Below are 25,351 nucleotides of genomic sequence, written 5' to 3'. Positions count from 1 at the left end.
TATATATACGATATTGTATTAAAACATGTTGAGTCATTGATGGCTGGCAGAAGATTCACCGATAAGAGCATAAGACCATAGTTAAAAATTCATTTAAAAAGGAGTAAGAAAAAAGTGGGAATTTGGCAGGGATGCGCCCTTCATTTAAAAATTAAATAACCCTGAGTCATAACAGAAACCACTTGCAGTATTTGAAATTAAAGTTTTTACAAAAAAGATAACTGTTTTTTTTTTTTTATTTTCTTTCAGTTATTGAGAAAAGTAGATTTAAAGGTACTATAGTATATGGTACAGTAGCTCAACCAATACAGTCACTGTAACTGTTGCTGTGTGTGCAGTGCAACAGGTTACACAGCCTCCAGTTACTTGGCTAAAAAATATAAAAAAGTGAGAAACATAATATGGTCGATAAATGAGAAACGAAATACAAGTTACAGGACTGTTCTTTTTTTTTCTTGTTTAGCCTCCAGGAATTACCATCAGGTATTACTTCAGAGGATGGTATGTATGAGTGTAACTGAAGTGTAGTCTTGTACAGTCTCAGGTCAACCATTTTTGAGATGTGTGGTTAATTGAAACCTAACCACCAAAGAACACCGGTATCTACGATCTATTATTCGAACCGTATAAAAGTAACTGGCTTTACTAGGACTTGAACACTGGAACTTCAACTTCCAGCTGATTTGTGAAGATGCATTCACCACTAGACCAACCCAGTGGGTTTACAGGATTGTTCTGACTGACTATTCTGTTACTCGCATACTTCAAATCGCTCAAATCTTTGAATCCTGTGCTGACCAAACTGTTCTCTGAAGAAATTACAATACACTGTTAATTTCTATAAATTGAACAGGCTTTAAGTGTTAACAGGCTCAGTGTAAATAACACTGAGTATTATTCTCATAAGCATGAAGGTAATGAACACAATGGGGTCCAGGTAGGGAAGCCCCCTGTCTAGATGAGAAAGGTGAGAGAAGCAAGCCCTGATCAGCTAATAGGGTATACTTTTCTCGCTGGCCATGTGTGTTATGGATAAGGTTAAGCGTTCGTATTGGACTGATACTCATGGATTCCAACAGAAAATTAAAATATTTTTGACATAAAGCCCTTAGTATTAAATTTTCACGTGGATGAATTTTATTGAAAATCAATAATTAGCAAACAAAAAATGTATAATATTGATTGTATTACAACTAATAAAAGAAAATAATAGTCAGATTAAATGGATGATTTTCAAAAAATGATTTGGCAAAAATTGAACATTATGCAAATAAAACCAATTAAAATTAAGTGGTTGTGTTTTTTTATTTTATAAATTCAATAAAATTATTTAGTTTTACACAGCTTTAACAATAAATTGTTTTAATGATAATTGATTAAAATGTAATCATGTAAAATGAGAAAAAATTATAATTTGTTTTAACATTATTTTTAATTTTAGGAAGCACTATGGCAGTGTTTCTTGCAGGGAGGTGACACTGTATCAAGTTCAGTTGAAGTCTCTCGAATCGATCGCATGGGAATGGATTCTGCAAAACTCCATTGCTGTTTTAAAGCTTCTGCTCCTTCTTGCAGACGACTATGTCTTAAAACATTCTCAAACGAATGGACAAGATCTTGGGAGGACTTTGATAGAGAATGTCTTTCTCAATTATCAGAAGACACATTGCTACAATGTCTAGATGAAGGTAAACGTTGTTCGATTAAAATGTTAGTTAACATTCATTGTACTGTGATAAAAACATTTTTATTCATTAAAACTTTTATGTTATTAGAAAAAGACAACAATAAACTAAAACTGAATCGTATTAATTTTTTTTTAGACATGGCAAACAAGTATGTCATATCCTATGGCAGCTTGTACAAAAATTAGTGGGGGTGCTGGTCCAGAAATTTTTTTCTAGGCCTTTTCAAGGTTAAAGTTTTAAAATAAAAGAACCGAAAAAAAATGAATCAAAGCTGGAAGCAGGATAATAATTCAATTCTACACTTTATCGCATTCAAGAATATGGTACACAGTTTGTACACACATTGTGCTTAAAAACCATACTCGGTTTAACTGAATAAATAATAAAATATCAATACAGATAATATTTTTTAGTATTATTAGATAATAACTTAATAAAATGTCTGCTTAAAAACACTACAGTTCAACAGTGCTTCATTTAAATTTCTATGTACACAGAAACAAATACGTAATTAGTATTTACTAATTACCTTCTCTTTCTCCCTTCCAGAGTGTTTTTTGACAGATTTTGAAATCAAAGAGCCCTTACTTTCGACCTTCTTCTGATTACTATTGAAAAAACAACTGAACCACTTTTATATTCCTTCCACAGACTAAACTAGAAAAGGGAATGAACAAGGAATGTTCCGTACACACACTGAGTAAAAACAAAACTACCTTCCACCAGCACACCAGGGTCGGCACTGTGGAAATGACAGAGCTCTCTTTCCTCACAGCTTCGCATGCAGTTTCCTATGTGCGCAGCCAAACACCACGTCGCTGGAACTGTGAAGCGCACAGTTCCATACAAAGATTTTTGTATTTTTTTCATAAAATGTGGGATATCTACTGACATTAAGCTTAAGGATTATATATTGTATAAGTATAAAGAAAGAATTAAAGAAAAATGAACTCATTATATTAAATGTTATAAATAATATCAAGTGGAAATAGGGGTGCTGCAGTTCCACAGTACCTATACACAAGCCACCACTGGTCCTCCTGTTATCTGTTATGCATTCCACTGATGATTTCTCAAGTTATCTGAAGTAGTTGTTATTGGAATAGAGTACAGTCTGTGCTTTAATAAGATTATTTTATTTCACTTTTACATGAATTTAGCCATATTAAAGTATATATACAAATTATTAGTGATTTCTTATCTCATTTATGCTTCTTATCAGTGATTTAATGGAGCTGAGATAAATTTAGATGCATGAATAAATAAAAATACTGATAAATGTTAGTTGTAAAAGAAAAGGCATTTTTTACAAAAGAAATTTAACTTATTTTTATTTTTTAACTTGTGATGCATAATTTAAAAAAAATTATACCATCGTATATTGCAAATAAAAAAATAATAAATCTTAAAAAATATTATCAAAGATATTTGAGTATTAATTTGTCCATCTTTTAGAAAGGAAAACTTTTCTTTTTCCATTCTCATAATAAAAATATATCTTAAAACAGTGAAAAATAAAAGTTTTACACCATTAAATGCAATCATGTAAATTTATTGTTTTGTTGACTGCGCTTTAACCACAATTGATTACTGACATTATTTTTAACTTAATTATATTTTTATTGTGTTTCATTTGTTATTATCCAGTCGAAGAACCATGTGAACTTGGCTGTGAAGGACTTAGTTACTGTACAAACTTCAACAATCGACCGACAGAACTTTTTCGTAGTTGTTCTTCTCAAGCAGATGATGCTGCTCGTTATGATGTAGCCCTGTGGCAAGAACAGGGTTTTCTTAGCTTACCTGGCCTTCAGCTTCCAGTTCGCAATATATCTCGTTGTTCTCCACAAACATGGAAAGCAGTTGCATGTACTCTGCAGATTAAACCTTGTCATAGGCATTCTCATGCAAACCGCATTTGCAGGTGAGTGGAGTATCATTAAAGTTATGCATAATAAATGTAGTTTAATATAAAGTTATGTTGAGTATTCAAAGTATTAAAATGTCTTGATCATTTTTTGATGCCTGTAAGTATAAATGGATAAGGATTTGATAGATAAGGGTAAATATTATCCACATGGACACAAGGATAAATATTATCCTTGTGTAAAATAGTTATTTTTTTTTTAAATTAACAATATCCAATTTTATCAAACTAAACAACACAACTATTCTCATGTATGAGGCATATTCATAAAGTAAGGGCCGTCAACATACATTTAAATATTAGCAGGTCTGAACATAATGCATGCATGCAGGGACATCTACCGGCTGTTTACGAAGCCACTGCAGCTGTTGTTTTGACTTAGTAGTTGTTTGCTTTCTGGTGAATGCAGATTGCAATATCCACATCAATCATTTCTCCAGCTAGATGTGAAGTTCGCACTGTTATTCGATTTTTGTGTACAAAAGGATCTTCAGCTGCTGAAATTCATCAGGAGTTTGCCTAATGTATAAACCTACAATAATAAGTGAAGGAAAGGTTAGACAATGGTGTCAAGACTTTAAAAATGGCTGCACAAATGTGCATGATGAAGAACAGAATGGAGGTCCAGTATTTAGATTGATGAAATTATTGAACAAGTGAACCAAAAACTGCGATTGACGCAGTTTTCCAAATGTTGGACGCACTTCTATCTACATGATTGTCACAGAAAAGCTCGGATATCATAAATTGTGTGCAAGGTGGGTACCGAAAATGCTCACCGACCAACACAAAGAGCGAAGAATGTGCAGTGGATGAGCATTTTTGGACCGCTATTGATAAGATGGAGATGATTTGTTTTCCCACATTGTTACGGACGACAAGACATGGATATCCTACATCAATGCAGAATCGAAACAAGAGTCAATGAATGCAGTGGCATCATTCAAGTTACCCAAAACCAAAACGATTTGAGCAATCTTCATATTCAAATCGAAAAATGTTGGCTACCATTTAAGACAAAAAGGGCGTTGCTATGGTTGATTTCACGGAATGTGGATCAACAGTTACAGCTGACATGTACTGAGAAATGCTCACCAAACTGAGACGTGCGATCAAAGATTAATGTCGTCTGGCGTAATCCTGCTTCATGATGACACACATCCTCACACCACTGCCTTAACCAAGAAGAAGAATCAAGATTTTCATTGGGAACTTTTTGAGCACTCGCCATATACTCCCAACCCTGCATTTGAAAAAGTGGCTTGATGAACAATGGTTTGAAAACAACAACGTACTCAATACTGCTGTAGTCAACTGATTGAATTCCCAGGCAGAGAACTTCTATGCAGAGAGGTTAAAGAAACTGGTGCAGCGTTATGAAAAGTGCTTAGAACTGAACGGTGATTACGTGGAAAAGTGAAGTAGATATGTAGTAAAATAAAACTGTAATTAAAAACGTTTTTTCATGAATTAATTTTTTTTAATGACTAAATAGCCCTTATTTTATGAATATACTCAATACAACTCAATACAATACTTTGGCTTATCAGGAAGGACCTTATGCATCTCTTCCCATTTTAAATAAATTACCAAATAATTTTTTTTTAAATCTTAATTTATATTAAAATAAAATTTAATATTTTCTTTGAGATAATTTTTTACTCTATTAATGACTTTTTAAATAATACTAATAAAACAATTTAAAAATAAACCCAGAATTTTTTCATCTTCAATCAACATATACTTAATGTGTGCTCAAATAATTTTTATTAACACCTTTTGAATTGGTGATTTATTTTACAATTATATTTCATACTTAGTATCATAACACCTGTACTTTAGTTTTACTTCAGGGTTTATATTCTAAATAATTAATAGGAATTTGATTTCATCCAGTTTTTATTCATAATTAATTGTGTATTTTGTGATGCTGCTTTGATCAATGTTTTACCATGGTTTCCCTTGATCCATCCAGGCAAATGCTGGGGAAGTTCTTGTATTGATGGAAATGCATATTTACTCATTCCTGAAATAATTTACATAATATATTATTACTATAATGTATGGATCAGAGTAAATGATTTATTTATCTTTACTTCTGGTATTGTTCATCATCAGCTTTCATGATGACATGACAAAAATAAAGTGCTTTTTATTAAAAATTAATTAATTAATAATAACGATACAAGTATTTATCACAATTTTACAAAATTAAAAGTTTTCAAACAGAAGGTTACAAATGGTAGTTGTTATTTAAACGGTTAAAAACTTATGCAAATTTCATATTTGTTAAATAATTTCTTTAACATTTGTAGAATTTTCTAGAAAGATTCCAAATGATTTCATTTAGTGGGAATTTACTCTAGTACTGTACCATACATTACTGAGGAGTACTGTATGCAGTAGTTAGTAAACGATTACGAATCCACCAGATTGATCTAGTGGTGAATGCGTCTTTCCAAATCAGCTGATTTGGAAGTCAAGCGTTCAAGTCTTAGTAAAGGCAGTTACTTTTATACGGATTTGAATACTAGATTGTGGGTACCAGAGTTCTTTGATGGTTGGGTTTCAATTAACCACACATCTTAGGAATGGTCGAACTGAGACTGTACTACACTTCATTTACACTCATACATATCATCCTCTGAAGTAATACCTGAACCGTAATTCCTGGAGGCTAAACAGGAAAAAAAGAAGTATAATACTTATGTTACTTCATTTACCTAAATTTACACTAGTATAACATGTATGTACTCTGTAGACACTAACTATTAGGAAGTAGTTATTGTGTAGGTATATAAATATATATATATATAATTAAAAATTCAATATTTGATAAAAATTTAATAAATAACTTGTAACATTTACTAAGAATATTTTTGATATCTTTGAAGTATGTTAATGAAATATTTTTCTTTTTAACAGGGAAGACTGTTATGAATTGTTGAGCCAATGTATGGATTGGTCTCGCATGCCACCTGGGCATTCAGCAGCATCATTATGTGCTCGTTTATCTCCTGATAATCCAACAACTCCTTGCATACCACTTACCCCATTTCTTTCTCCTTCAGATCACCCTTATCATCCACCACGAGACCAGGTTACTCAACCTTGTAAAGGAGATCCTTGTAATACTAGTCAAGTATGTTCTATTAATAGAAATTGTCATCATGGCAGAGTCTGTCAGCCTTATCAATGTTTTCAAGGTAAAGAAATCATAATTTTTTATATTTTTATTCTCTTCTTAAATATAATTTCAATTAATATATAATTGAAAAATGATTTTATGAATTGTTTTAATCAATTTTTCAGAGTAGAAAATCATTGATTGATAAGGTTTAACAGCCTATACAAACTGGAATGAACATTTATTTAACCAACCACTTAATTATGGTATTATTCCAATTTATGACATCCAATTTATGTCAAAATCATTTTACCCCGTTTAAACTTCAGTCTTAGGATAAAAATGAAACTTGGTGAACTGTGTTAGAATGATATTGTTGTAACACAGTAAACCAAAAAGCTCATGGTCTTTCTTTCCAAATCTGATCACTTTTTGGAAGAATTCATTATACTCATAGTAGTTTCCATTCTTGAAAAAAATCAACTCGTTCACACAATTTACCTCTTGGAACATTATTGTTTAGAGGAAAAGGAGTGATTAATTCTAGAAATTAAAATTATTGTTTCTTTTAAGAATTGGTTTATTGATTTTTCAAAAACTAAAAATAAATATACCAGAAACAACATTACAGTTTAAATATATTTTTTATTATGCGGAAATGCAAATGCAGTATACAAACAGATTTAATTACAGTTAAGTTTTAATTACAAATAATAATCAAAAGAAAAATGTTTAGTCTTGACTTCAGTCTTCAACATCTTCAGGAAACGTTTGAAGGATTTTGATTTCTGGATCTTATTGCAGGTAAATAGTCAGATCCTCATACACCTTTGCAGGGATGTACATCCATAATGGTCAATGATGAACCACTTGAAGGAAAAATTTGGTGCATATTTATACTAGTCGGTTGACCTTGCCATCAAGATAACTTTCAAACTAGTAAACAAGGTCACATGCGCAAAAAAAAAATTCTCATGCGTGAAAAAGAAATCCCGCCAAAAATTTTCTATCAAAATGTGGTGGATGGGAAAGGGAATGACATTAGAGGTCAGGGTTATGTACCATGATATCATAGGGTCAAAAGTCAAGATTGTACCAGAGTGCCCAAAATTACAACACAAAAAAAATTTTTTAATATTTCTCTAAGTATGATACCATTTCTTGAATTGCTTTTTTTCGTACATTACAGATCTGTAAATCAATTTTTCTATCACCCTTAATTTTAAATAAATTACACTTCGAAAAAATTAAGGGAAAATATATTTAAAATCTATAAAATTTATAATTTTCCATGGCCATAGCTGTGTTAGAATGATTTCGCTGATGCTTTTCTTTTATAAATAGCTTCAAGGCATATCCCGAATTAATGTTCAACAGTAATCAGCTAGCATGTTAGTATTTCATTTCCCTTTATAGTGACTTTCCATCACCAAAATGTCTTGGTGGAAATGTTCACCTTCACCGTGTTCATCACTTATGTCTCCAAGGTTGTCCAGGAAAAAATCCCGATACAAGTGGAGGAAATGTATTTTCAATGACATATAGCTCTGTATGAAGTAAGAAGCTGATTAACAATATTGTGGTAATTGTCTGATTTTTGTAAAAATTGTCTGATTTTTTCTAAATTTCCCAAGCTGCACTTTCTACATTGAGTTAAATACATCATCTTTGACGAAATCTCTTATTTGAGGACCAAAATATTCCTTCTTTAAGTTTTCCTTCACTTAGATTCAGAAATTTCTGCCTGATGTTCAAAAATCCGATTTTTCATTAGTCCTAGCTTAATATGGAGAGAGGGTAAAAATATTTTTTTGGGTTCAGCTAAAGGCTCATGAATAACATTTTTCCTATTTGTAGTTAAGTTGTCTCGTTTCTTCCACTCTTTGGTAACATAATGTTTATCCTTAGCTTAGCTACCCCATTCACAAAGAAAACACATGTACTGTGTATAGCCTAACTGCATGCCTAACAAAATAGCTATAAGTTTCAAATCACCACATATTTTCCAGCTATGTTTTATATAATTTATTTTTTCAAGAACGTCTTTCATCACATCGTATGTCTCTTTCAAATTAATACCATAAGCGATTGGTATCAAAGGGTATTTGTTACCGTTTATCGTTGTGTAATAGAAACTCTTTTAAACTGTACTAGGAGGAATCTATGAAAAAGCGTCAGTCCTCAGGTTTATGAACTTGTTCTAAGTGCCACATAAGTTCATCAATATTTGTGCATTAAACCAAATTTTTGTTTTCATCAATAAAGTAGTGGTAAAGTTCTTTTTGTCGGCTTCGAAAGCCCAAAATTTTGTATTTTTTTGAAGTAAATTACAACCGTGAAGTCTTGATCCTAACAGTTCAGCTTGATTTTTTGATAAATTTAACTCCTTAACCAAATCATTTAATTCACCTTATGATATAAGATGTGGCTTATCAGAAGATAATTCAAAACCTTGAAGATAATTCAAAATACTTGATTCTTCATCGCTACTTTCGAAAAAAACATTCACAGGTGGCTCAGGAACTGGAATAATTTCAGTGTGAGGTACAGGCCTGATTGCAGATTGCAATGAAGGATATTTTACAGTATGTTTAGACTTTTTAGAAATTCCAGACACACTTGTTAAACAAAAGTAACAATCGGTTGCATGATCCTTTGGTTCATGCCAAACCGTAGGTACACTAAATGGCAAAGCCTTCCATGTACCTTTCAGCCATCCTCTTAAATATACACAACAATTAGTGGATACTATATGAGGAGCCCATTTCTTATCCTGATCAACAATTTTTCACTTAAAGTACAAATCATATGCTTTTTTAATTAAAGGTGTAATGTTTTTTCTATTTGATTTTACGGTAAATTTGCCACATATAAAACAATAGGCATCCACATCATTTACACAATTTTGAGGCATTATGACACTGCACTGTTAACAAACTTAAGACAGTAATAAGACTGAACAAAATTAATTCTTTCCTAAATCCAGTGCTTAATACAAACAACATAGCTGTGTTTTCAGCTACATGTTTTGACCTGCACAGACATGATTAATCTTGTCCATGAAGGCTCACTCTTAAGTATTAGATATGATGTCACAACATGTGACTATGATATAATTTAGTCTAGTATTGTTTATTTATATCTTACAAAGTTGTTAACAAAGTTAAACAATAAAAATTTAATTAGCAAAATACAATATAAGAGCTTAAAATGCTAACTATTTATTGAAAAATGAAAAAATCCTTTAATTAAAATTTAAAATTTTTTCAAAAATGGTGGGTAATAGAAAGAAAGATTCTGAGTTCATATCCATTTTCAGAATCAAAAAACAGATTAAAATCATGTATCGTTAGGAAACATGATGTGTTGTTAGGAAACAAAAATTATATTTATCAGTGTAATATTTTGTTAAAAATGTATTACTTTATAAATCGTGTACTATTTACATGATTTTTCCTTTAATTATTTGATTCAATAAACTTCACATATTTCAACATTTCATTTTGTGAAATAAATATTATTTATTATATTAATTTCAATATAATGTTGAAATTATATTTCATATATTGAAATATAACCATTCAATAAATGAATTATTCCATATTTGCAGAATAATAAATTTCCACAGAAAAATGTGGAAATTAGCAAAAATAGATCATTTATTAATTTTATCCTGACAGAATCTAACACCTTTATAAATTATTTGAGTTAATCTTCTATTTATTTTAAACTCTTGCATGCTGTCATCAACATAAACCTATAATGTTTTGTAAAAATTCTTTGCAAACATTCTCATAAATCAGGAATAATATTTCTTTTTTTTAGGCTGTAAACTTGGAGAAGTTTCACAATATACTGTACCTGCTGGTTCATATGTGCGTATACCTGTTGCTACTGGTCAAAAAGGATGTCTTAAGATATGCCAGTGCTCAGCACAAGGTACTATTGAACGTTGTCAACCTATGCCCTGTTTTCCTCTAGATTCATGTTGGCTTGGCAGTAAAAAAATTGGTAAATACTTGTATATATATTTTTAAAACTAAGCTCATTTTGTATAGAGTTTTTATCTGTGCTATTGTATAACTACTTTTGTTTCAAGTAATCTCAAATAGCTCAAAAAAAAAAAAAAATTCTAATATAAAAATCAGGACAAGAGAAATTGGTAGAACAAATTCATGATATTAAATCGTTCCAAAAATACTGATCTTTCACAAGAGTACAAAAGGTGACATTATTACATTATGTCAGTATTAGTTTATCTTTTTTCAAATGTTTGTACATCATTAAATATTATGTCAATCTATTACTAGTTCAGATATTTTAATATTCCTTGTAGAAGCTGTGAGATAATGCATTTACATCGAGTACAAAAAGGAACAAAAATGAGTGGCAGCTCGCAGCTAAAATTAGTGTGGTACTGCTTTAGAAAATTTATTCTGTGCCTTTTCAAGGCCGTGGTTAAAGTTTTCTGTAAAATAAAAGAACCGAAAAAAAATGAATCAAATAAAATAGTTGGAAGCAGGATAATAATCTAATTCTACACTTTATCGCATTCAAGAATATGGTACACGGTTATTAAGCACATTCTGCTTAAAAACCATGTTTGGTTTTTTACCAAATAAATAATAAAATATCAATACAGATAATATTTTGTAGTATTATTAAATATTAAATACGCTTAAATACATTATAGTCCAACGGTACTTAATTTAGATTTCTATGTACACAGAAACAAACATGTAATTAGTTTTTACTAATTACTTTCTCTTTCACCCTTCCAGTTTTTTTTTGGACACACACTATTTTTTTAAATTTCATTATTATCCTTGACAAAACAGTGGTATTCACTGTTTTTAGATTTATTTCATTGCAGGAAAGGGTTATTAGTAGTTCAATGGTTTAAACCCTGTGTTTTTAATCTAAAAGTTCCTGTTTTAGCTCAGACCGGTTAAGATTTATTATCACTTCTTAGTCAACCACCCTTTGAATTAAGTCCCTCATTTTTGGTGATGATGGAAGTTAAAACGACTAGTTTTGTTGTTGATTCAAATCCCCTCCAAACATTTCCCTGTTCAGTTTGGGCTGGGAAATAAGGTGACTGACACTCACCATTCACCTCAATGATAACTTTAGTTTAGTTGTATTTCATTTCTGAAGCTGTACAATTTTATTTACATAAATGATTTTTGAAAAATGAAAGGGACTAAATAACTAATCTGTTTTACATACTTTCCCTATTCAATCCAAATAATCTTTAAACTAACCTCTTCTAAAACTTTAAAACCCCTGAATTTTCTGCATCTCTGTTCAATAAATTGTGATTTATTTTTTAATAATTCTTTCTTGTTTAGGAATATAACGTACTTAATATTATTTCATGCATTTATATTTTTAATAAGCAATATAGACTTTTAATCAAATTAGTTTTTTATTCTATTTTTTAATGAATTGTATATTTCGTTTTGCTGTTCTGATCAAGTTTTTACCACATTTTCCCTTGATCCATTTGTTGGTTAATTTATCAAAACTGTATGATGACTATATATTGAATTAGTACTCCTGAGTTCAAAGTAATTAAGTTGTTGCTTAATGTCATACATTGTAAGAAAAATGTGTCTTTTTCATTTAGTTAATAATAAAAGTTAATGCTTATTGCTGCTAATATCTTGTGTTCATTAACAAACTCTTACAAATGTTGGTATAGTTTTTTTATCCATAAGTAGCATATCTGATGTGATCTGTATAACATATTGTTATCAGTTCCTTTATTGGTCACTACTTTCAACTCCTGCTTTAACTTTTTCTAGCTGTTGTTTCATGAAAAAGTTGATAGATTACATCCTTATCCGAGTTTTTCTGGTTTTTAGGTTGTTTTACTTTGAGTTTATTTTTTTTTAAATTAAATTTTCTTATACTTTCTAGAGCATGGATCATGGTTCTACATGGAATGCAATTTATGCAGTTGTTACGCAGGTGAAATTTCTTGCACTAAAAAACAATGTGAAATTTCATCCCTTGGTGTAAGAGATGCTGCTTATACTAGTCTTCCTTGCAACTGTCCACCTCATCATGTTCCTGTGTGTGGACGTAATGGAAATACTTATCCAAATTCATGTCTTGCCAAGTAAGTTAGAATGTTTTAATCAATATTCCAGTAAATATGATCATCTTGACCTTTAACCCTTTCAGTGCCAACATCCGATTTTTCGTACGTCTACTTTATTTTCAAGAAATGCCAGCGTCCGAAAAATTGGACGTTGATAATGGACAGTACAAGTAAAGCCAATGTCCGATTCAACGTACGTCTGAAAAATCGAAGTTTGTAAATAGCATAACATTTTTAAATTTTATTTTTAACGGATAAAATTTGCAAGATCGATTGTTCACGTGAGCAACATGCGGCCAGTGCAAAATCGATATATTGAAAGTTTTATCGATCAAAGTCACGGAACATTTATTTCAAACGTAACCTCAAAGTATCGTTTGTTGTTATCCTGTGTCACGTTCTGAAACGTTTATATTTGTGTGTTTAGTATTTGATTATTGTGTATTTGTGTTCTTTATTACAAAATGAAACGTGCAGCGTCGCCTCTGAGTGATAATGCAATGAGAAGGGAACTAGAATTGGAAAATTTGAGCGACGATTTCGTAAGTGATGTTGATATAGAAAGTAGTAGTGCCACTTCTTGTAATAATATATTCAATTGTAAATTTTACTAACAAGTGTGCTAAATAATTCATCAGTACAAATTGATGCAGATTAAAATCACGTAGCCGTGCAAAGCAATGTAAACCAGTATTATATAAATTCAAGAATTTTTGCAGTAATATTTTGTTTATAAATAATTGTATAAAAAAACAATCAACCATTTACAGTTACTGGTGGACAGTTCCAGCCAATGCATACCATGGTTTGCTAAAATGTTTAAACGCATTCGGTTCCCGGCTACTTTGCAGTTTTTTAATATGGTGGACAACACTACACTTCCTAAACCAGGGCAGTTGAACTGCCATGTGCACTATTTTCACCACTGATAGACCACGTGAACAACTTTAAAATATTTTTTGCCCCATACTAAATTTTATAAGTTGATAGTATGGTGAGCACTAAAGTGCATTCACAACTTAGATAATATCTACCAAAAAAACACCCCCAATACCTAGATGACCAGAAGCCAATAGGGTACTTACGTGTTAACGCCACCGCAGCTACAGCTTTATTTAAAAACAAAGTAGTCAATCTGATTTCGGTGGAAAATGGACCGATATAGTGTTTAACATAGATTCAAAACAGTCTCTTTATTAATTTTAATAAATGGTTATTTATATTTATTTATTTTATAAATGTAATTTAATCAAACTTAACCTACGCTCGCTAACCCTGATTAATTAACAGGAGTGTTTTGATTATTTAAATAATTGCAATAATTACTGAATTTCCACCGAAATCCGATTGACTACTTTGTTTTTAAATAATGCTGTAGCTGCGGTGGCGTTAATACGTAAGTACCGGCAAAAGTTTGGAAAAAGGTAACCTTCAACATCTTTTGTAGGATGATACTCAGTACATAAATATTATATATAAACTGAATACAGATAAGTCGTTATTTAGGCTTGAATATATAGTGGCTTTAGTGGAAGCTATCCAAAGATTGGTTACACCTTAAGGATAGTAGACCAACATCGTATACTTCCCCAGATAATCTTAGGAATCTACCAGGTGCTAGCTGTGGTAATGATGCTAACCCAGAACAAATTTTTTTTAAATTACCAAACAGGATGAAGAAAACCTGCTATGTTTGTAGTAAATGCAAAAAATCTTAGTATATTGTAAAAAATGCATGAAAGGTGTTCATACTACTTGCTAACCTTTGCATATTTGTTAACTCATTTTTTTACATCCAAGTCTGTATATTTTCTTTTGTTAGTAAATTACTTTTAGAAATTTTTACTGCTTTTTTCGGAATAATGTGTCTGAAATATGTATTGGAACTATTAAAATTAGTGTTACTGTTATTTGGTCTTGCAATGGGGAAAAGAGGAAAAACTGCATTACAAACAAATTGAAAAAGTGTGATAAAAATTTTATTTTTCATTATAAATAAACAATTTTTTTTTTACACAAATTTCATGAACTTGAATATGGTGTGACTTGTATCTTACTGGCTATTTTTTTGGTATGTGATTTTCCCTGTATACTCAAGAATTTTGAACTAAATAATATGTAAATAATCTTATCTAACTGATAAGCAGGGTTTTTACTGTATGGTTGTAAGAAGTAATGGATATTGTAGAGTAGTTAATTCTAAATAAAATAGTAAAAACAAATTTTCTCAGAGAGAAAAATGTCTGACACTTCTTGCATACACGTATGAGAAAATGACTGGCACTGAAAGGGTTAAAGATTATGTTAATTATCTTTAAAAATTCTGCATAACTAAGAAACTATAAGCAGTTTAGCTGCACTGGAATTATTTAACTTAGGTTGCCAAAGAATATTACCTATTTTATCATGCAATAGGAATTTGTGTAATTTGGTTCTATATCAGACAAGAAGATTCTGAGATCAGATTAAAAGCTTTGTTTTAATCTTAACAAAAAATGTATTTTTATTGATATTGCCTTTATTGGGTTTTTTAATTGAGTTTTTGCAATTTATATAGCTCAAAACATAGTTAGATTTAAGCCTAAGTTAAATTAATTATAAAATTAACTTCTGAAAATATTGCTGGAAACATATTAATTGGTCAAACATGAATAATTATATGTTGATATAACTTAATATCAGTAATAACTTTCCATTCAGGGCTGTTACCGAAAAAAAAAACCTCATGAATGTGTTTGTCTTATCGAGATGGACTAGTTGGAGTGACAAAAAGAATGCAATTCTACATAGAATCTTTGTTTAAAGTAATTTTGTGAGATTGCAACTCATAAATGATCGATATTAAAGTACAGATTATATAAATTTTTTAAGAAATAATTTTTATAAAAGTATGTTTTGATTATAACTGTCTCCTTTTTTTTTATTATACAAAACATATTGGATATTTTTTTATATTTTGTGATTTTTAAGAAATTACATTTTTTTATACACACAATAATTTAACTGTTATCTTCTATACAATTTTTGTGAGTTTTTCGTATAAGTTTTTTAATAAGTTTTTATAAAACATTTGGGTAGTCAGTTGTAATTTTTTTTTTTTAGATATTTAGATTATATCATGGTTAAGCAAAGATTTAGAAATCAACTCGTTGACTGCAAAACTTACCCTGGAGCAGACATTGATAGCGACCATAATTTGATGATAATGAAATGTAGATTGGGGTTTAAAAACCTGAAGAAAAGGTGTCAGATGAATCGGTGGAATTTAGAGAAGCTTGAGGAAGAGGAGGTAAAGAAGATTTTTGAGGAGGACATCGCAAGAGGTCTGAGTAAAAAAGATAAGGTAGAAAATGTAGAAGAAGAATGGGAGAATGTTAAAAAGGAAATTCTTAAATCAGCAGAAGCAAACTTAAGCAGAATAAAGAGAACTGGTAGAAAACCTTGGGTTTCAGACGATATTTTGCAGCTGATGGATGAACGTAGAAAATATAAGAATGCTAGCGATGAAGAAAGTAAAAGGAATTATCGGCAATTAAGAAATGCTATAAACAGGAAGTGCAAACTGGCGAAAGAAGAGTGGATTAAAGAAAAGTGTTCAGAAGTGGAAAGAGAAATGAACATTGGTAAAATAGACGGAGCATACAGTAAAGTTATGGAAAATTTTGGGGTACATAAATTAAAATCTAATAATATGTTAAACAAAGATGGTACACCAATATATTACGAAAGGTAAAGTCGATAGATGGGTGGAATATATTGAAGAGTTATACGGAGGAAATGAATTAGAAAATGGTGTTATAGAGGAAGAAGAGGAAGTTGAGGAGGATGAAATGGGAGAAACAATACTGAGATCTGAATTTAAGAGAGCATTAAAAGATTTAAATGGCAGAAAGGCTCCTGGAATAGACGGAATACCTGTAGAATTACTGCGCAGTGCAGGTGAGGAAGCAATTGTAGATTATACAATCAATCAGACTTAAAAAAAAGTGTTATAGTAATGATACCAAAGAAAGCAGGGGCAGATAAATGTGAAGAATACAGAACAATTAGTTTAACTAGTCATGCATCAAAAATCTTAACTAGAATTCTATACAGAAGAATTGAGAGGAGAGTGGAGGAAGTGCTAGGAGAAGACCAATTTGGTTTCAGGAAATGTATAGGGACAAGGGAAGCAATTTTAGGCCTCAGATTAATAGTAGAAGGAAGATTAAAGAAAAACAAACCCACATACTTGGCGTTTATAGACCTAGAAAAGGCATTCGATAATGTAGACTGGAATAAAATGTTCAGCATTTTAAAAAAAATAGGGCTCAAATACAGAGATAGAAGAACAATTGCTAACATGTACAGGAACCAAACAGCAACAGTAACAATTGACGAACATAAGAAAGAAGCCGTAATAAGAAAGGGAGTCTGACAAGGATGTTCCCTATCTCCGTTACTTTTTAATCTTTACATTGAACTGGCAGTTAATGATGTTAAAGAACAATTTAGATTCGGAGCAACAGTACAAGGTGAAAAGATAAAGATGCTACAATTTGCTGATGATATAGTAATTCTAGCCAAGAGTAAAAAGGATTTAGAAGAAACAATGAACGGCATAGATGAAGTCCTACGCAAGAACTATCGCATGAAAATAAACAAGAACAAAACAAAAGTAATGAAATGTAGTAGAAATAACAAAGATGGACCGCTGATTGTGAAAATAGGAGGAGAAAAGATTATGGAGGTAGAAGAATTTTGTTATTTGGGAAGTAGAATTACTAAAGATGGACGAAGCAGGAGCGATATAAAATGCCGAATAGCACAAGCTAAACGAGCCTTCAGTAAGAAATATAATTTGTTTACATCAAAAATTAATTTAAATGTCAGGAAAAGATTTTTGAAAGTGTATGTTTGGAGTGTCGCTTTATATGGAAGTGAAACTTGGACGATCGGAGTATCTGAGAAGAAAAGATTAGAAGCTTTCGAAATGCGGTGCTATAGGAGAATGTTAAAAATCAGATGGGTGGATAAAGTGACAAATGAAGAGTTATTGCGGCAAATAGATGAAGAAAGAAGCGTTTGGAAATATATAGTTAAAAGAAAAGACAGACTTATAGGCCACATACTAAGGCATCCTGGAATAGTCGCTTTAATATTGGAAGGACAGGTAGAAGGGAAAAATTGTGTAGGCAGGCCTACACGTTTGGAATATGTAAAACAAATTGTTAGGGATGTAGGAAGTAGAGGGTATACTGAAATGAAACGACTAGCACTAGATAGCGAATCTTGGAGAGCTGCATCAAACCAGTCAAATGACTGGACAAAAAAAAAAAAATATTTAGCTAATTTCTACTCATTGAATTTTTTGTAATGTATTTATTTCTTTTTTTGTGCATTATACATATGTTGTGAATATTTTTTTAATGTCACAGAAATTTATTTATTTTTGTCTTTTTAGTCATTAACATTTAGTAAATAATTTAAAAATTTTATTATAATGTATTTCTGTGATTTTTAATACTTTAAAAACAAAACATTTCCTTATAAATTATCTAATTTCTAAGAGCATTGCACTATTTTTCATTTACAGTATTTTTGATTGGTATGTTCAACCTTATCACTGGAAATTCTTAAACCTATGACAGATATAAGTGTTTCTTTCCTTCTTTAATTTTTTCACTTTCTTCACCTAATGTTCTGTTTATTTTATAGAATATTACTTTTAAAAAAAAATAGCTATTACTTCAAAAAATATTTATTAAATAAAACTGTTTGTTGTAGATGTGCAGGACTAGCTGATGCAGATTTTGATTTTGGATCATGTGAAAGTAAAGATCCATGTATAAATAATGCTTGTGGTGAAGGAGAAGTTTGTATTCCTGCAAGGCGGGTGTGTCTATCACTGTTGCATAAACCTTGTCAGCAGTACACATGTGGTAAGTTTTGTAATTTACAAATATACAATTACCGCAGCAAATTAATATATGATTATTTAAATAGCATTGATAGTAAAACTATCAATACTCGTCATCCAGAAGGTTCTGGGTTCAAATCCTACTCAAGCTTCATATGCTACAAAATTTGAATTTCATAAGTAACTATATTTGGGCTGTTAGTCTATAATTGTTAAAATAAGTAAGTAACTGAATAGTTTATTTAAGTGTAATGGTTTGCTGAAAAATTAACATGTAATTTCACAACAAATAGATTTCTTTGACATTTAAAAAACTCTTTAACGCATTTTGCCGTAATATTATGCAGTCACGAATTGCATCCCAATGTGTTTTGCCATAATATTACACATTCTGTCATGCCGTCATATTCTACCAGGTGTGTAAATTTGAAACCAGTCATCGAGCCATTTTTGTACATTTTCTTAAAAAGTGAAGGGCTGCTCAGCAAGTGTATGTCCCTTCGATGCAAATAAATTAAATAGTAGTCGGATGGAGCCAAGTCTGGTGAGTAAACCGCAAGAGAAAGTATTTCCCAACACAACATCTCAAAAGTTTCCTTGACCAATTTTGCTGTGTGTGTGATGTTGCATTATCATGAAGCAAAATCACTTTGTGTTGCCTTTTTTTATATTCTGGTCGTTTATCACGCAGTGCTTGATTCAAATCGATCATTTGTTGTCAGTAGCATTTAGTATTAACGGCATCACAAGGTTTTAGCAGCTCATAATAGATCACACCCTTCTGATCCCACCAAACACAGAGCACTGTCTTCTTTCCATAGCGATTTGGCCTTGAAATTGATGTTGATGGTTCACCTTCAGTTACCCATGATCTTTTACGGTTAGGATTCTTGAAATATATCCACTTTTCATCACCTGTTACAATTCGATGGAGAAATGGTTTTCTTTTGTACCTGGCAAGCAGCATTTCGCAAGTGGGTTTTTGGTTTTCTTGCCATCATTCATTCAGTTCATGTGGAACCTATATTCCCATCTTCTGGATCTTACCTGTGGCTTTCAAACATATGGAAATGGCTTCTCGTGTTATATTTAATTGATCCGTGAGTTGCTGCGTTTGAGTATCATCCTCATCCAATAATACTTGCAATTCACTGTCTTCAAACTTTTTCGGTGGTCTTCCACATTCTTTGTTTCTCACGTCAAAATGGCAACTTTTGAATTCTTTAAACCATTTAAAGCACTGTGATTTACCAAGAGCATGTCACCATAAGCTTCGACAAGCGTTCAATGTGATTCTGCAGTAGTTTTCTTTAAATGGTAACTGAAAGTCAATGCTGTCCAGAAACCGTAGTTTGTAGGGACAAAACTTAACTTGTTCAATGCTATTAAAACTACGCTGTTGTATGAAACTTGTATTGTTGTGAGTTGAAAATCTTTGTCAGCTGTCAAAGAAAGAAAATGGCACCAATGATGTGGTTTGACAGTAACTAAATTGACAGCTAGGGTCATGTATGGGTAGATTCTAGTTTCATATTTACATACCTGGTACACTCCAGCAACTGCAATTTAAACTAAAAGGTCTTAGATTAATTGTAGTACAGTTTAACATGTTTTTCTCTCTGTAATTACTGTTAATGAATAATAATCAAGTCTGAAAGGAACAAAATTTTTCTTATTCGTTCCGTGTTTCTCCTGATCAGCTCTTCCATTGTTTGACTTTCATACGCATTTGGTTTGTAGTTTCTTGGATATATTTTCATATACGAGCGTTTTAGTGGTCTTCTACTGATTTGTGGAGTTCATGTTGTATATTTTTATTTTAGATTAGTTTTTCTGAAGAAAAATGTGGTAATAGAGCTTAGTAATGTGGTAATAGCTTTTCGTTTACACCAGGCGTTTGCGTAATATGTGAATACATATTATTTTCTTGTTTTAGTTTATAGTTTAAAGTTATAAAATAATTATTTATTATAAACCCTTTAACGCGTTTTGCTGTAATATTATGCAGTTATGTAATTATACTGAAACTTTTCTACTGGTATCATGAATATAAATTGAAATACATGCAATTAAAGTTCAAGAGCATTATCGGCCACCAATTAATAAAATAATCCACACTGTTGGGGATTATTAATTATCAACATAATTAACAGATTTAGAATTACAGATTTAGTAAAAATAAACATAATTATACATTTTGTTTGTTTTATGTTACAGTAAATGTAAGAGAGTCTTGCAGAGATTTGCCACATGACCCAGTTTGTGATACTAACGGTCATGAGCACTCACATTTATGCTACATGTTACAGTACGGCAAAACACTTGATTATCATGGACCTTGTCTGGTAAGCATTTAAATTAGTCTGTATTTATTAATAAATACTTATAAACTTTTATTTTTTACTTCCATGTACGAAGTAAAGGAAGTATTGTGATCATGAAAAATTTTGATTTACAGAGTTTAACAGAAAAATCCATTTTAACCATCCCTGAATCCATTTTTACTAGTTGGGTATGACATATGTACGTATGTGTATAAGTATCTCACAAAACTCAATTACGATTGGCTAATCGTAATTTCAACATCCTACGGCTGTAGGATGTTGAAATTTTGGATTTAAGACTGTTGTAACATCTAACTAGATGTTAGTAGATGCATCTCCCCTTTTGATTGCAATCAACTGAACCAAAATTGTCTAAAAAAGCCTAAAATTTGGATTTTGGAATTTTTCTTAATTGCAGTAGTAAGCCCTCAGTGAGAGCTTTTCATGTAATAAGTGGTACTTATTTTCAATTGTTCCAGAGTTATAGCCAAATAAAATTTTAATTAATGAAATATTTGGATCTTACAAGGGAAGGCACGGTTCGAGTCAGACCTCATCTCCGTTTTTTTTAGATTTAAATATATTGTTAAATTAACATTTTTTATAGTCACAAGTTAATAATTACTGTGAAAGAATGTTTACAATTACTAATAATTCAACAATAACAATAAAAAAAGAAAAAATCAGAAGTTATTACTGAAATAAAATGTTATGTACTTTTAAAAGTCTGTTCATGTAATAGAATTGCCATTATTACATATGTGTATATGTAATAGATTTGGTTAAACATCTGATTATTTAATATTAATTGAAAATTATAATTTAGAATCGTATTATTTTTGGATTTTCAAGGTTAAATTCTGTTTAATTTTGTTTAATTATTCTGGAGTTTCTGTTTAATTTAACTACAGAATGACTGAAAAATAGACTGTCACAAGAACAACATATACACAAAGGCATACATGCCCGATATTTAATAAACTACAAAAAATTCGGTACTTACGTATTACAGCTGCTGTATAGGTTATGTTGACGTGTACGTATATCAAAATAACCTAACTAAATATAACCTACGCTCACTTCGCTTGCTAACCTCTTACGTATTAACACCACCGCAGCTACAGCTTTATTTAAAAACGAAGTAGTCAATCGGATTTCGGTGGATTAACATTAAGCACTGATTTCGATGCTATAACATTAAGGTTATATTATTAATAAGTTGTATATATTATGCATATTTAATGTTAATTATAAGAGGTTAGCAAGCGTAGGTTATATTTAGTTAGGTTATTTTGATATACGTACGATTTGTCAGTACACGAAGTCAACATAACCTAAACAGCAGCTTTAGCTGCGGTGGTGTTAATATGTAAGTACCAAAAATTCTTATCTTTTAGTTCATTATTCCTCTGATATTATCAGACAATAGTCTCCCTAAATTGAAGTTGATCATTTCATTTTTTTGTTTTTTGTTGCCAATCATTCATTTAATTTCTCTTTGGTTTGATATAATTCTTCTGATCTTAAGTTGTGTGCACGTTCTCTACTTCCAGCAATTGTGTAACTGTCCACTTTATTAAAAACTTTGAGGATCTTATCTCACTTTCAAATGAAATATGTGCACAAAAAATAACTGCAACAAAAAATGTGTATATGTAATTTAAAACCTGTTTTACACCAAATATGTCATGTTATTTATCACAGATTGCAAATTGTATTTTTATGATAAAAATTTTGCTGGATATAAATGTGCATTTTATTGGTTCTATATAATCTTTCTAAATTGCATTAAATCATAGATTTTTTATATTTTTTAAAATTAATTCTATAGTTAAAGAAGATGGTAAAAGCTGTGTACTTCCTGCGGAAGAAAAGAAGTAAACAAAATAGATTATAGATATTTAGTTTATCTTATAAATGAAAGATTTGAGACGTCTGGACGTTTCAAATTGTAAGAACTGCCAGTTGAATATTTTTTTTTAATCTTATTTTACTCAGTTGTCTTTGACAATAGACACTCATAATTTTCTAGAGAGAAGGAAAGAAGAAAAAAAAGATTACATGAGAAATATTTCAACAAAAGAATAATTGCAAAAAAAGTAACTCATTGCTTTTACACATAGAAAGGATACAATATAGTCAATCCTTAAATAATTAAATAATAATGCAGTTAATAATTTCAGATGAAATTATTGAAGGTAACGATATTTATTATTTACATAAAATTATAACTAATAAATTAACCTTGAGAAAGAATATTACTGATATTACCGACTAAAGATTATTATTGGTTTTTAAATATTAAAGATACCACACAAAAAATATTTCAATACAGCAGACACTTAAATATGATTTTTAAATATGTAACCAATGTACAAAAATATGAAGATATATTTTTTAACTTTCTGCAGTAACTTCATAAGTGTTATAACTAAAAAAGGAGGAATGAAAGACTATTTGTTTATATTATTCCAGTGGTTATCATAAAACACTCACACAGAGTTTTTTTTTTTCAGAATAATTTTAACTTCAACACACTAAGATATTCTAGAATTTCAAATTTTTTCATCCATTTCCAAAGTTAGCTTTGACCACACTGTCGTATTGTTTCTGAATGTTAAACAATCAAAGAACTTAGTACTGAAATCTTAGTTGTACCTTAATACTTCACTATCATTCTTCAAAGTAAGAACATCTGCTCTGCTGCAGCTCTAATCTTTTAAAAATTTCACTGTTCATCTCGAACATCAGTTCCACATATATGGCTGAAAGTGCTTCTGTAGTGCATTTTTCTATTTATATCACTACAAAAGAAAAGCAATAAATTTAAATAAATGAAAATGAAATATCACTATGTATTTCAGCCATATAACACTTTAAAAAACAGCATTGATCATCTATGAAAAATTGTTCATTAATTAATTTGAATTGAACTGCATGCTAGATTTTTATTTTTCTACAAGTAGGGGACATTGTTGAAGTTATAATGGAATTTCATTTGCATAATACTGAGCTTTGCAGGAATACATTACAGTTTATTATTCAATGTAACAAGTTACTTATTAAATTTCTAGTTGGCTTTCACATGAACCGGTGAATGATTTCACAACAACTAGCTGAATTTGTTGTTTCTTAAAAGATATTGGGTCAACTATTCTTCTTCTGGCTTGCATTTGACACCCCAATCTTCTGGTCATATAGAGGAATTTCATGTATAGCATGTGGGTTGTTGGCAGACTGTAAACGTGAGTTCTGTGTGTGTGTGCATGAACTTTTTGGGATGTCCCATAGCAGTTTTTTCTCTTCCAACAGTAGTCGACTAACATTTTTGGATTCCATTTTCCCTGGTATTATGTTTCCATTGTAGATATCTCTTGGTGAAAGCATTCTCCATGTTCAACAATAATAGCCCCAAGATTTTTAGGAAAAAATCCAAATGTAAGTGTAAGAAATAGATTTTGAGTTACATGTTTCACCCAAGTTCTTTGTAATTTTGAAGGAGTTGACTAACAAGTTCTCTGTAGTTACTGGCCTTATGATTTCCAAGGAAGTTGTTTCGACATTTTGAAATGATTCCCATGCAGCAACCTCCATATCGTTCAAAAATGCTTCAAACACCTGACCACTCATTAATTTTCTTATTTGTGGTCCAACAAATTTACCTTCCTTTATTTTAGCATTGCTTGTATTAGGGAATTTGTTTTTACCAACTGAAGCCCTGCACCATTACAATCCATTGTTTTAATAAAATTTTTGAGTAAACCTAGGTTAATGTGTAATGGCGGAAGATAAACTTTTTCTGGTTTTACTAATGCCTAACTAACAATATTCTTCTCTCTTGTAGTCAGTTCGTCTCATTTTGGCCACTGCGCTTTTACGTAATGGTTTTTCCTATCCTTGTTTTTTCACTCGCACAAAAATACAACTGAACTAAGTTTATCCGAGTTGCAGTCCAAGTAAAAGTGCTATCACTTCTAAATCCCCAAAAGTATGCCATAAATATTTCCCATACTGAATTGTGCTCAATACAAATTTCATAGTTTTACAAGACTCCTTCATGTGAACAACATATACTATTGGTATTAATGGGTATTTATTTCCAATATGAAGTAGACCAGCTTTCAAACTAACCTTTGACAAGTCAATAAAAAGTCGCCATTTGTCAGAATGTTTCATATGACCCAAAGCTTCCAGTAAAAAGTCCACATCATTACAGTACACTAAGTTTTCTTACCGAGAGAAGAAATGTTCAAATTCTGACTGTCTTTCACAGAAAGCAC

General features: G+C 30.8%; 1 protein-coding gene across 1 annotated transcript in view; it reads left to right on the top strand.

Annotated features, from left to right (window-relative positions):
- The window catches only part of Reck (Reversion-inducing-cysteine-rich protein with kazal motifs), a 757,413-nt gene that overhangs the window by 717,287 nt on the left and 14,775 nt on the right, over positions 1-25,351 (top strand). Inside the window, exons 8-14 of the mRNA XM_075353978.1 lie at positions 1,442-1,688; positions 3,336-3,612; positions 6,541-6,821; positions 10,568-10,753; positions 12,665-12,866; positions 18,615-18,769; positions 20,965-21,092. Coding sequence (XP_075210093.1) covers positions 1,442-1,688; positions 3,336-3,612; positions 6,541-6,821; positions 10,568-10,753; positions 12,665-12,866; positions 18,615-18,769; positions 20,965-21,092 — 1,476 coding nt within the window. The remainder of the gene's footprint in view (positions 1-1,441; positions 1,689-3,335; positions 3,613-6,540; positions 6,822-10,567; positions 10,754-12,664; positions 12,867-18,614; positions 18,770-20,964; positions 21,093-25,351) is intronic.

This window comes from Lycorma delicatula, chromosome 1, assembly GCF_047948215.1.
Source record: "Lycorma delicatula isolate Av1 chromosome 1, ASM4794821v1, whole genome shotgun sequence".
NCBI classification, from domain to species: Eukaryota; Metazoa; Arthropoda; class Insecta; order Hemiptera; family Fulgoridae; genus Lycorma; species Lycorma delicatula.
The sequence above is the reverse complement of the archived record's forward strand: the minus strand, read 5'-3'. Positions and strand labels throughout refer to the sequence as shown.